General features: G+C 36.6%; 1 protein-coding gene across 1 annotated transcript in view; it reads left to right on the forward strand.

Annotated features, from left to right (window-relative positions):
- Positions 1 to 2032: 2032 nt before the first annotated feature.
- The window catches only part of pdlim4 (PDZ and LIM domain 4), a 53739-nt gene continuing 42633 nt past the window's right edge, over positions 2033 to 13138 (forward strand). The window contains exons 1-2 of the mRNA XM_079585046.1: positions 2033 to 2206; positions 12576 to 12727. Coding sequence (XP_079441172.1) covers positions 2114 to 2206; positions 12576 to 12727 — 245 coding nt within the window. The 5' untranslated portion in view covers positions 2033 to 2113. The remainder of the gene's footprint in view (positions 2207 to 12575; positions 12728 to 13138) is intronic.

Raw genomic sequence — 13138 nt, forward strand, 5'->3', positions numbered from 1 at the left:
TTGTATCCCTTAAAACTCATCTTTGATCACCAAAATGACATATTGAAAGTTTTTTCCTTGAAAATAAATTTCTTCAAGTCTTAAAATATCTTGAATGTAACTCGACACCCTTGCCTCATTTAGTATGCACGGTTCTATGAATATGCAAATGAGCCCCGCCTCCACTCACTCACTCACTCACTCAGAGATCCACTGGTGGACGATCACACGTTGATCTGATTGGTTACAAGGTAGTTTGTGACGTCAGAAACATCAGCGATTTCAAACCGTGTTTTTTGGTTCACTGAAGTTTTAAGGAGAAAATACTTATGAAAAATTATGAATTCATCATCATTATTCATTAATGAAAGTCACTTGCACAGTGTGATATATTTCCTGTAGTTGTGTACTTACAATATCCCAAAAGTCTCCAAAGATTTTTTTATTTCAGAGAAATTCCAATTTTACATAATGGCCCGTCCCAGAAAAAAATGTCGCCTGTCAACGATGCAATATCCGCGCTATCCTCGGTTTCCGCTCGTACTGCCGTAGCCATGAGGTAACCATGGCGACAGACGTGGACAACTGCGTAGTGCGTAACGTTTAGCGGCACGCTGTTCTTATTTCGTTCAAACATTATGGACCATGACAAGCAGACTTTGGGACAAAAGGAGAACTAAAATGAGGCTCAATATCGGCGTGGTGTTTTTTCGAGATGCCTGAGCTAGCGTCCGCGACTAACTTGGACTCGACAGAGCTTCACGAGTCACGACTTGACAGCGACACTGCTCTTGCACATACTTTATTAGACAAGTGAGCAAATGTACATAAAACAAAACAATGATAGCCGATATAGCTCAACATGATGACATAATAATAATAATAATTGCATTTATAATGCGCCTTTCTCATACTCAAAGCGCTACAACATACAGAACAAAATAGTCAAACAATCAAACATTGACGTAAAAATAGGTATCAAAAAATACACAATTTATAAATTAAAAGCTTGACTGAAAAAATGTGTCTTAAGAAGTTTCTTAAAACAATCCACAGAAGCAGCATCCCTGATAGACGCAGGTAATGTATTCCATAACTTTGGCGCATTATGTTAGAATATGATCTGTATGTTATTCTAATGTTGAACTAGCTTACTAAGCTGCTAGTTTCATATGCAAACGAACTAACACATAGAATAACATTATTCGGTAGTTCGGTAGAATTAATCTTTTTTCCTTTAACGTTATATCCGCGGGACTCGCGTGTAATATCTGTCAATCGCGACCTGCTTCATACCACTGTAAAGTTAAAAAACATGAATGTGTTCACTCATCCATTATTAGATCCATCAGATTGACAGCAAATCTCAGCATTCAGCTCGTCACTACGTCATAAACCTACGCCTTTATTGTAAGAGGTTAATAACATAGACAGTATAAACGGTTAATAACCCCAAACGGCGGGAAAAAAAACATAGGCCTATTGTAGCTTTAAAGCATATTAAAAACACCACGTAGACATTTAAACAACATTAAAAAGTTTATTATCATCAGGGGGACTCTTTTACTGGTGTTTTAAATGTTCAAACCATCATATGAAGGTGAGGATTACCCATAGGCATTGGTTGATTTATTGCTTAGCTGTGACCATTGAGACATTTCTTTTATTTTTTTCTTCTAACATAAATAAATAAATATAAATAAAAAGTACAAAAATATGAAAAGCAAATTATAACAAAATAAATTACACTGGGTGTTGATCCATATCGCCAGTAATTTAGAGAGTTTTAAGGCACTCTTCCTTTTTAATTCGGATTAAAATAATATTTTTGAAATGCCGCAAACCATGAGAAACTTTAACAAATCTACATTTGTGTAGATAAAACTTGGCTACAATCAACCAGAGCCGGTGGAAAAACATATTCATATTTAACGGCTCGGCAATCAACAGTTATGGGAGCGTTGAGTTTGTGTACGGTAGTCATGGCGACGCTGGCCCTTCCTCCCCCTGAGCCCCTGTGAGAGTGTGAGTTCGGTTGCTCCTCCTCACTCTCAGTCAAGCACTGGTTTCATTAAAGAGTGAATGAGGACTGCAGTTCTCCTGCTGTGGATACTGGATACTGTCTGAATCAAATATGTCTCACACTGTGCCTCTCGCCGGTCCCTCGCCGTGGGGTTTTCGCCTGGTGGGTGGACGGGACTTCAGCACACCGCTCACCATCTCCAGAGTACGTCTTTCTCATTCTTCTCTTTTAGTGATGGACTGTGTGTTTCTCAACGCGAGCCCTTTACAACCGGCGTGCTATTTCATTGTTGTAACGTGGACATTTGGGTTTACTTCTCTAAATGTGGGGTTACCTCTCCAAATGAACTCGATGAACTTTGTTTTTCTTGTTTGTCGCGTCGGTTCGCCTCGCTTATTCAGTAACGTTAGTTTATAACGAAGATATTTCAATTTCACAAAAGCTATTATGCTCAGTAAACTGAATAGAGTTCGTGTTTCTGTCCCGTTACCTAAAATATAAACGTTATTATCTCCTAAAATTTCTTTGGAGAAATAACAGGAAAAAATGAGACAATACATAGTTGACAATTATTTGAGCATATAGCTGTAAAATTAATTTGACGTTTGAACAATTGAAAGGATAAATGTTTGAGCTCATATTGAGACCTCTTTGTAGACTTTGGTACCTTGGCCACCGTTTTTTAGTTATTAAAATGATTTATTTTTTAATTTGCTGGAGATTTAAGGAGAAGTCTCCATTTAATCTAACTGATGTCTAGGAGAAACATTTGAGACATTAAAGTAATCTTCTGTGTTAATATCACTTTCCTTTGGGCATTGACTCCGATGCTTCTCAAATGAATGAAAAGCTGAATCATGCTCGACAAACCCTATCATTTACTGCACATTTGTGGTGAGTAAATGCCTATGTCAGAAGAAATCTTATTCGACTGCCTTACACTTACATTTAGAAAAAATGGCAGCTGGTTTTCACCGATTAATATTTACAGCCAGTCAGGGCTTTATCTGTGGTCATGGATGTTTAGTCTAGTCCAGCCAACCCTTCCACTGTCCAATGGATGAATGAAGGTGATGCCAGGACAGTTTTCGGGTTGTTTATTGGAAAAACTCAGTTTGAAAGTAATCTAACCCCTACAATAGCCTAGGTAGGCTATACAACAACAACAACACTGGGTTAAAAACAACAACAATTTGGGTTGTTTTTAGCCCAACAGCTGGGTAAATATAGGACAGAACACATGTTGGGCTAATCTTATACCCATAAAATTGGGTTGTTTATTTAACCAAACATAATGGGCTGATTTTATTAATTCATTTTTACAATAATAATACTATCTTATTTTACTTCGTAATTGAATTAGTCGGCCTACTTACAAATTAACTTAAATCCAGCTTTTGAAAAATACTCCAAGGGTTTCTGCAGGTTTTATTAAGGGCAATTTAAGACTTTTTATGACCAAATAAAAGACAATTTACTGAATAAATTAAAAGGATAAAACAATACATCAATATATATTCTTTAAATGTCTAGAGAGAAACACGAGTCGCATTAGCAACAGTTCAGAGTTTGAAAATACCGGTACAACATTAAAAAGATATCGATATCCATTACTTTTTAATTCATTTTACAACAAAAAAAGTACCTTGAATGCTCTCATTCACTAGTAGAGTAAGTTTTGCTGTATCTTCTGATCACACTGCAAAAAAATCATGTTCTTCCTTAGTATTTTGGTCTCGTTTTCCAGTGCAATGTCTAAACACTCTAAAAAAATGGGTTGTTTTAACCCAATTTTGGGTCAATTATGGTCAAACCCAAATGTTGGGTTAAAAATGTAATTATAAAATGTAACCCAACGACTGAGTTTGTCCATATTTAATCCAAAGTTGGGTTAAAACAACCCATAATTTTTTAGAGTGAAGATTCTTAAATTAAGATGCAATTTCTGGAGATACAAAATGTAAAGTCTTGTTTTATGTAAAACTGATCAAAATTAATCGAGCTTAAATGTTTAAAACAAGAACAGATATTTGCTAATGACTGACTCCATAACCTGCCCATAAACAAACAGTTCACAGTTCTGAGGAAATGTTTTAACATCATTGGCATGTAGGTTATTTTTACAAAGGCATGAGGTGTCTTCTCCATCACGTGAAAAGGTGACTTTGTTGCTTTGCACAATAACGATTGTACACATGACATAAAATGTGCACAAACCTGTATTTCACAGAAGAAACGAACTGATTCGGCAACAGAACCGCTCAAGAGGGTGCGACCGCTGGGTAACACAAAAACTACCCAAACACTGATCAAATAACCCCCCAAAAATGACCCTACAGGCTTTGAGTTGAGAATATAGTTGCGTTGTGGTGCTGAAGAAACATCTGCAACATGTACAGATAGCAGCTCGATGCTGGAAGCTGGCGAAGGGCTCATCAACACCACAGGATTGAGTATGAATCTGGTAAAGTGAAGCTGCCGCTGTACGGCTTGGCTTCGGATATCTTGCATTTACGTCCTGTGAAGGCTTCCATCTGGCGCTGTGGACCGAGTTCCCAGTAAATGCTGAGATTAAACCTCAGGTTTTGTTGGGGAAAGTGTCTGTTAGGGTTGCAGATGTTAAGTCGCCTGTTGCCAATGGAAAACCTCCAAATGGAAAAGAGGTAACAGTTTAAACTAGCGGTGTAACGAGACCCTCATGTCACAATACGATACATATCACGATACGATATTATAGCGATACTCCAAGACATATGGTAAAAGGTTAACAAAAAATGTACAGTTGATTAAAATGCTACATTTGATATTACATTGTGTGTGTAAATGAATAGTCTTGGACTTGCTGCTGAAACCCAAAGCACAGGACAATAGAGACACCAGAATAACAATATTCATAATTCTGAAGATGAAAATACACGGATTAGATATATTTAAAATAATGTAGGACACTTTTTACTGGTAACATCAGACATTTGGCATTATCAGGACAAATATTCCCACATTACATTATTATACATTATATTCAACATTATATATAGGCCTACCGTAGTTTCATGCTGACACTAAAACTCTGAAAACATGAATTTTTTCCTCTATCATATTATCATACATATTAAGTAGGGCTGGGTATCGATTCAGATGTTCCAATTCGATTCACAAGCTCTGAATTCGATTCAATTTCGATTCAATTTCGATTTTGATTCCCGATTCGACTCAATGAATATAGATTTAATACAAATCCTATATTTATTTATTTTTAAACGGTGAACATAAGTTTACGAATTAGCCTAATAAATGTGTGTGTGTTTTTTAAAGAGAGCCACAAGAAAAAGAGAGCCACAAACCTGTATATTAAACTTTTTTTTTATTTTAGGTGCTCTTGGGTACATTAAAAGCCAACTTCAAATGCATACAATGAATAGACAGGGTTTTGATGCAAGATGAAAAATTGATGCTGAAAATTAGACAAGACAGAACAGCCGCATGCCTTGATCAATCAGGATCAGGTTATTTTATGTTTAAGATAAAACTAACATAAAATCTCACAGCATTATCTGTAACATGGAGGCTGCAAGCCTATGAACACTGTAGGAAAACTAATACTGGCTTTTGGGTGATAGGTATAAATAAATATGAAAAAAAAATGATTTTTGGCCTTTGAGAATCGATTTTGAATCGACCACATTTTAAAAGTTGATTAATCGAAAAATAGATTTTTTTTTGCCCAGCCCTAATATTAAGCAATACAACTATCATACAAATTGTCACTATCCACGAGATGCATTTTTGTATTGCGATATATGTCCATGTGGTAATTGTTTTGGTGGGTTATTATTCTTCAGTGTTGTTTAGGTAGTGGACATTCAGACAATATAGGAGATCAAGTGGTAAAATGGAGATATTGTGCTTAATTATTACGCAGTTATATTCACAACATTGGACCATTGGTTTGTTGTAAAATGCTTTAGCTTCTGTGCTAATGGGATGAACAGTTGGTGTTTTCCTGGTGAATGTGAAAGTGCTGAGGTAAAAGTTCATTGAATCATTGCCAAGTGCAACACACAACAAATTGTTAGCACTTGTCCGGACCGACTGACAAATGTGGCTATCCATTTACAGGAATTCAGGACGGACAATGTTTTCACTCTTTGCCAAGTCAAAACCACTGAGAAAATCTGAATCTCTTTTTCATTCCTACGGTAAACTTTAAAGTAACCAGATAGACGTACGCCGCATTATAAACATATTTACTCTGCTAATCTTCAATGTCTGACTGGCTCCCTCTGGGATTTCACAGGGCTAATTTATTGCATCCAGGGCCTTCCTCTTGTTTTTGCTCTGTAAGGGCATGCAGTAATGCTGGCGGGCTGAAACTCATTGTCCACTTTTGTTCAGCTCCACATTTATAACACAGACACATTCCAGGAAGCCATGTGACATTATTCAAAATGAGATTAAGTAGCAAACTAGGAGATTCTGAGGCACAGGATTCATCAAAGTTTGCATGTTGCCAAGCTACACTGTTAAAGTTGAGTCTCATTTCACATACTTTCTATGGGTGGTCTCAAATGCTGGGTTCTTGGCTGTAACTGGAAAAATGGGTTGCTCTGTTCTGACAGGGTCACGGAGAGTAGGAGGACAAAAACAATGCTGGAAAAAAATCAATCAAACTCAATGGTATTTCAATGCAAATTGGCAGAGGTCACCATGGACATGTTGTTCCCCCATTCTTGAAAAAACAATGACCAAAACTACACAAGTTAAACCAAAATATGTCCCAGTTTTCAACAAACACGGCTTGAGTTGCAGCAAGGATAAACATAGTTGGTGCCGGCCACAATGAGAGCATGAACCCATCCATTCAGTGTTGCGTGGGAAGCCATTTTGTTACTTTGTTGGTACACTCTAAAAAAATACTGGGTTGTTTCAACCCAATTTTGGGTCAAATATGGACAAACCCAAACGTTGGGTTAAAAATGTAATTTAAAAATGTAACCCAACGACTGGGTTTGTCCATATTTGACCCAAAACTGTGTTGAAACGACCCAGCATTTTTTAGAGTGTACTTGATGTCCACTGTAAAACCGGGATCCTGAAACTAAACCGGTTTAGAACAACTTCTCTATACTTTTTTTTTATATGAAACTTTTTTTTATAAGAATTTGAGAGTAATCATTGATTTTCCTCCACTTTTTTTTATTTTTTATCCCAAAGGTAAAGTAAACAGAAGTGCCAAAAGTTAAGTTGTAAGGCTAGTTCAACATTCAGAATATTAGTTACATTGAAAGCAACATTGTTTTCTCTTTATGTCCAATGTTTTCCAAATCACAGTAAAAAAAAACATTATTAATCAGCAGCTTCATGTGTGGTTTGATTGATTTCCCATCGTAATCATCAACAGTTTTAATGGATATAAAGCTCATATTTTTATCCTGACTACAGTGATCCTTTCTCCTCATCATTCTCTCTACCTTTACAAGTTGTGATAATGTAGGCTATGTATAATGTTTTTCTCTGTAAAGCTTAGGCTAGCTCTTTTTTTTGGGCCAAAACAGTGAGGTCACATTACACGACTTGTTCTTTGTGGCTCAGCGGGGCAAACCAAGATGTTTCAAGATAAAGCACCATGTGTCTTAGTATTACTCAGGACATTCATACACATGCATGGAGGCCTGTTAAATGGGACGAATTAGCCTTATTAGTAGGTCAAGAGCTTCTGTTTGCTAAATATTTAGGGTTGTAGATATGTGCTTGGCTTATTATAGGCAGGTGGATGAGTCATTTAGTTAATGACTTGGATGTGGGCTACATCTGATCCCACTGTAATAACAACAGCCCTCGGTCCCTATTCTTAAGTCAAGTGTTCAGTACTTATGAACAATTTCAGGCAATTACCTGCTTAACATCTAAACTGGTCTTTTTAGAGGTCTATGATTACTTCAACTTAATTGTATCTATATAGTTAACTAGCCTATAGTGTGTAGAGGTGGATATATAGTGCTTACATTTAATAACTTTCACTATGCAGAAGTGCATTAAAATCTCTTCATTACAAAAGCAAAAGAGTTTACTTTATTAAAATGTTTTGATGCCTGATTTCTGACATCCATCCATTTTTCAATCCACTGGTCACAGGTCAGTGATTTATACTTGTAATGTGCCACTTTTTTTGAGAAAGTAAGAGATTAACAGTGTAGTAGATTTACAATATTGACCCTAACATCAAATGGTTATTGGCTATTTGCATTTCAGTTTGTTAGATCTCAAAGCCAGAGGGCACTGGCTGTGTCAGAGATATGATATGATATGATATGATATGATATGATTTGATATGATATGATGATATATGACATGATATGATGTTAGGGTTAACAGTGTAGTAGATTTACAATATTGACCCTAACATCATAGAATGAGATATGATATGATATATTGATGTCATGTCATGTGTAGAGAACATGAGGGCTAACATATAAATGTTTTTTTGAAGGAATTCAGCCATTGTTACTGTAATTGAACAAATTACTGTTCAGTACATTTAAAAAAAATATTGCTTCTCATGAAAACTGCTTGTCATTAAATCCATGACCAGATCAATATTTCACCATACATTTTTTTTTATTTAAATGATGACATTCTTTTAATGAGTCTACTATTTTGTTCCTCATTGTTAGAAGAAACATCTCTTTCGTTATGGCTAAACGTGACTCTACTAGGGCTCTACAAATTGACATTGTAATATATGTTTTTCTGCACTATTATGCAATATTGTGATTTGAAAACAATTTCACCAGATTAATTGAGCTCTTTTTAAAATCAAACTAACTATTTGTAATTAATTTTATGCTCTAGATTGATTGAGGTGATTTTTGTAGGGGAGTGAATCTGCATAGAAAAATAAAAATAAAAATAAAAATTACAAACATAGACAAATACACAAATTAAATAAACAGTGCTAACAGTATTCAGACAGTATTATTATCTAACAGTTTTCAGATACATAAATTGAACAATCAAATTTCAAATAGCACTGAGTTTACTTTTTTACATAAAAAGTAAGTGTCATTTCGACATCAATGTAAAAGTTGGAAAAAACCCTCTTTGCTCAGCTTAAAATTACAAACAATAAAACAAAGATACAAATGAAATATACAGGGCTTTAAGTTTTTTTTTAGGTAGGCCTACATTAGGTTTATTTAAAAGTAATTATTAATAATCAAATGTAAAAATCAAACACTGCTTAGTCTTCACTCTATGAATGAAAAATATATGAACTCTTATTAAAGCTACAAAAATTATTCAGTCGAGAGCAGTGAGTGATTTTCTATTTCCAGTGTGGATTACATCTTTGATTAAAATGGGTTGCATTGTCTTTTGTCACATCGTGTTGCACCGCTCTTGTCTGGTGTAGACACTGTGTTATTGTATTAAAAATCTTTCAGTTATCACAAGCCATTGCAATATAGACATCGCAATATGTAGCCTACATTTGCTATATTTCGATAATTCCGATATATCGTGCTGTCCTATAGTGGTAAGTTATTTTTAAACTCGATAGAGCATTAAAGGGATAGTTCACTTTGAAATTAAATGTTGGTATGTTTTATCTTACCTGAAGTGCATCCAAGATGTAGGTGTCTGTCTCCGCAGTAGTTTCAGTTTTGATATTTTTAGGTCAAACCGTTCTTGTCTGTCAGTCATATAATGCAGGTCTATAGGCACTGCCTCCAAAAGCATGCAGAGAAAAGTCCAAATTAAACAATTCCCCATCGTAAGTGCACATTGATGGCCTAAGCTCGCGCAAACTCATCCGGGAGTTTTGAGTTTTCACTTATTCCCCATTTGTAAGCCTTCTATCTTGACACACGACTCTCTTCATTGTTCAGGCCAATCAAAGGCATACGTTGAGCCGTACAGCCAATCACACGCGTTTCTGCTGAGTTTAAAAATGCATCGTCCAATCGAAGGCGGTTAGATTAGTTTCCGGGGAAGAAATCCGGTGTAAACAGATCACTTGGACGTGGTTGTCCGTTTATACTGTTCGTTTTCTCACACAAACCGCTTGCTTCGTGTCTTAGGCCATCAATGTGCACTTACGATGGGGAATTGTTTAATTTGGACTTTTCTCTGCATGCTTTTGGAGACAGTGCCTATAGACCTGCACTATATGACTGACAGACAAGAACGGGTTGACCTAAAAATATCAAAATTGAAACTACTGCGGAGACAAAGACACCGACATCTTGATGCACTTCAGGTTAGATAAAACATACCAACATTTAATTTCAAAGTGAACTATCCCTTTAACCTTTAAGCGCTATTCACCTAATATTTCACCAAGATCATGGTTTGATTCAATTTTATTAATGCTGATTTTACTAAATAAAAAAATAAAAACAGGTTGTTCTGTTCTCTATGTTGAGTTACAGTAATAAGACTGTTACAATTATGTTCAGTTAGTTTCTGTTTTCATGGACTTCTGGTTTGTTATTTTCAGTCTCAAATATGTTTCTTTGTATTAGGGGCTGATTACACGACACCGTTTTCAACTAAAACTGTACAACGTTTTATGCGTTTTGGCCGTTCATTTACACGACAGCGGTGCCTGAAAACACAAACATTTCAAAACGGGTTTCAAAGTGAACGTTTTTGAAAACAGTCTCTGTTTAAAGCTACACTGTGTCATTTTTTTAAGTTGATTCTTAGCAAAAAACACTTTGTTCTTTCATAATTATATGTGCTCATTAATGTATAATTACTTCTACCAACTAATCAAGTATTCTCGTAAGCCATTTATAATACATTCGGGTGAGCTGCTCGCATGGCGGAAGCCATGTTGCGCCTCCATCTTGAAAATACATTAGCCAAAGAGGGACATACTGGGAAATTCAAGCTTTGCCTTTCGCGTTTTTACACTCAGTGGCACCGTGACGAATGCGAGCGGAGATTACTCGCGACTGCCGGCAGATTAGAAATAATACGGCCACCGTAGGAGTTAAAACGCCCTTGGAATGGGAGGGGCTAGAAAGTAATATTCAGTTGGTATTCATATACAATTTCACAACTAGATGGGAGTAATTCCTACACAGTGTAGCTTTAAACAACATAAACATGAATCTGTGAAGACCATGACGTCATGCACATGTGCATCACGTGTTCAGTCTATAGTGTTTCATCGCCATCTAGTGTCCTGGAGGCAGAATACCGCGCTTTCAGTCGTTTTCGCGGATCCGTGTGAATGGGGATCGTTTTGACAATGGTGTCGTCTGTACACGGGAAACTCAAAGGAAAAACTTCTCTATTTTAAGAATATCATTGTCGTATAACCGTACCCTTAGTTTCACACCAGTCATCAGTTGTCATGGACACTCTAATCTAATCATCACACCTGTTTGTCATCATCTCATTATCACTGTGTATTTCAGGACAGGTTTACACGACAACGATATGCTTAAAACACAGTAGTTTTTCCCTTTGAGTTTTCACAGATGCACCTTTTAGTTGTTTTGTTGTTTATATACCGTTATATACCGCTGTTGTGTAAACGAACGGCCAAAACGCATTATGTTTGTAGTTAAAACGGTGTTGTGTAAACAGCCCCTAAGTTGCTCTGTTTCGCCCTTCATTTGTCGTTTGTGTCAGTGTGTAGACATGCTGTTACTTTGCCAGTTTGTTGTCATTAAAAGACCCTTTTGTTCATTGAAACCTTTTTGAACTCTTCTTCATCTTTGCAACAAAGACAGACATAAGATTGTGATTTTGTTAAAGGTTGTGTAGGTAAGAATTGTCTAAAGAACTTTTTTTCAAATTGGCTTAAACTGTCTTTATATACCAATACATAATTAAAATGTAAGTACTTTGAAAAAGAGAGTATAAAAATTGAGTGACTCTAGTCTATTTAATCTTCAAAAAACACAGCTCATTAATTCCATTCGGGACGAAACAAGTGATTGGCTTGCGCGACTGTCACTCTCCGTCGCCATGACTACCGCCGTTATTACTGGCTCTGCACGTGCGCGCAGTCGCGCACCCGTTTTTAGGTGGGAGTGAATGGAATTAATGAGCTGTGTTTATTGAAGATTAAATACACTAGAGTCACTCAGTTTTTTATACTCTCTTTTTCAAAGTACTTGCATTTTAATTATGTATTGCTATATAAAGACAGTTTAAACAAATTTGAATAAAAGTTTTTTTTAGACAATTCTGACCTACCCTACCTTTAAATGTGTTCAATGAGAACTTAGGGGGAAATATTTTTTTATGCAAAACACTTTTTTTTTCTGTAACATGAATCAGAATTTCCTTTATGAAATATACACGAAGCATAACGCCACAGGCAAGGTCTTACAGCAACTATGGAATTGCCTCGTAAGCATGGATGCATCACATTGAATAGCCACATCTCACACTAGTCAACTGAGTAATTGATCATCTGTCATTGGTGTGTAGTTGTAGGCTTTGTTTTATTGATGGCTTCCAGTAAGTCAGTAATGGTGCCCGTGGCTGCAGGCACTGCAGTGTTTGCCGTGGGTGTGGCACTTCCTTAACCTTTCTTCTGTTTGGCTTTTGTCAGATAACACCTGCGAGTAAAGCGGCGCTGAGCGACTTGTGCCCTGGAGACACCATCCTAACCATCAATGGAGAAAGTACAGAGACCATGACACACATGGAGGCTCAGAACCGCATTAAAGCCTGCACAGATCAGCTTGTGTTGGCCATCAGCAGGTACTGCCTTATAAGCCTGTATATATGCCTTACTATCCTTTAAAGGAACACTCCGACTTTTTGGGACTTTAGGCTATTCACCTTATTCCCCAGAGTTAGATAAGTCCACACATACCTTTTTCATCTCCGTGCGTGCTATAAGTCTGTTTGACGCACCCACCGCTAGCCTAGCTTAGCACAAAGACTGGATGTAAATGGTTGCAGCTAGCATACTAATCCAAATAAGTGACAAAATAACGCAAACATTTTCCTATTTACATGTTGTGATTTGTATAGTCACCGAGTGTACAAAAAACAAAGTCACATGAGACACAGACATATTTTAACCGTATAAATACTGGGAACTATATTTTCTGAAGGTGAAGCACTGCTACTTGGGCGGAGTGATAACCGCAGCACCTGAGACACGCC

Source organism: Phoxinus phoxinus (genome assembly GCF_949152265.1).
Source record: "Phoxinus phoxinus genome assembly, chromosome: 17".
Classification (NCBI taxonomy): Eukaryota; Metazoa; Chordata; class Actinopteri; order Cypriniformes; family Leuciscidae; genus Phoxinus; species Phoxinus phoxinus.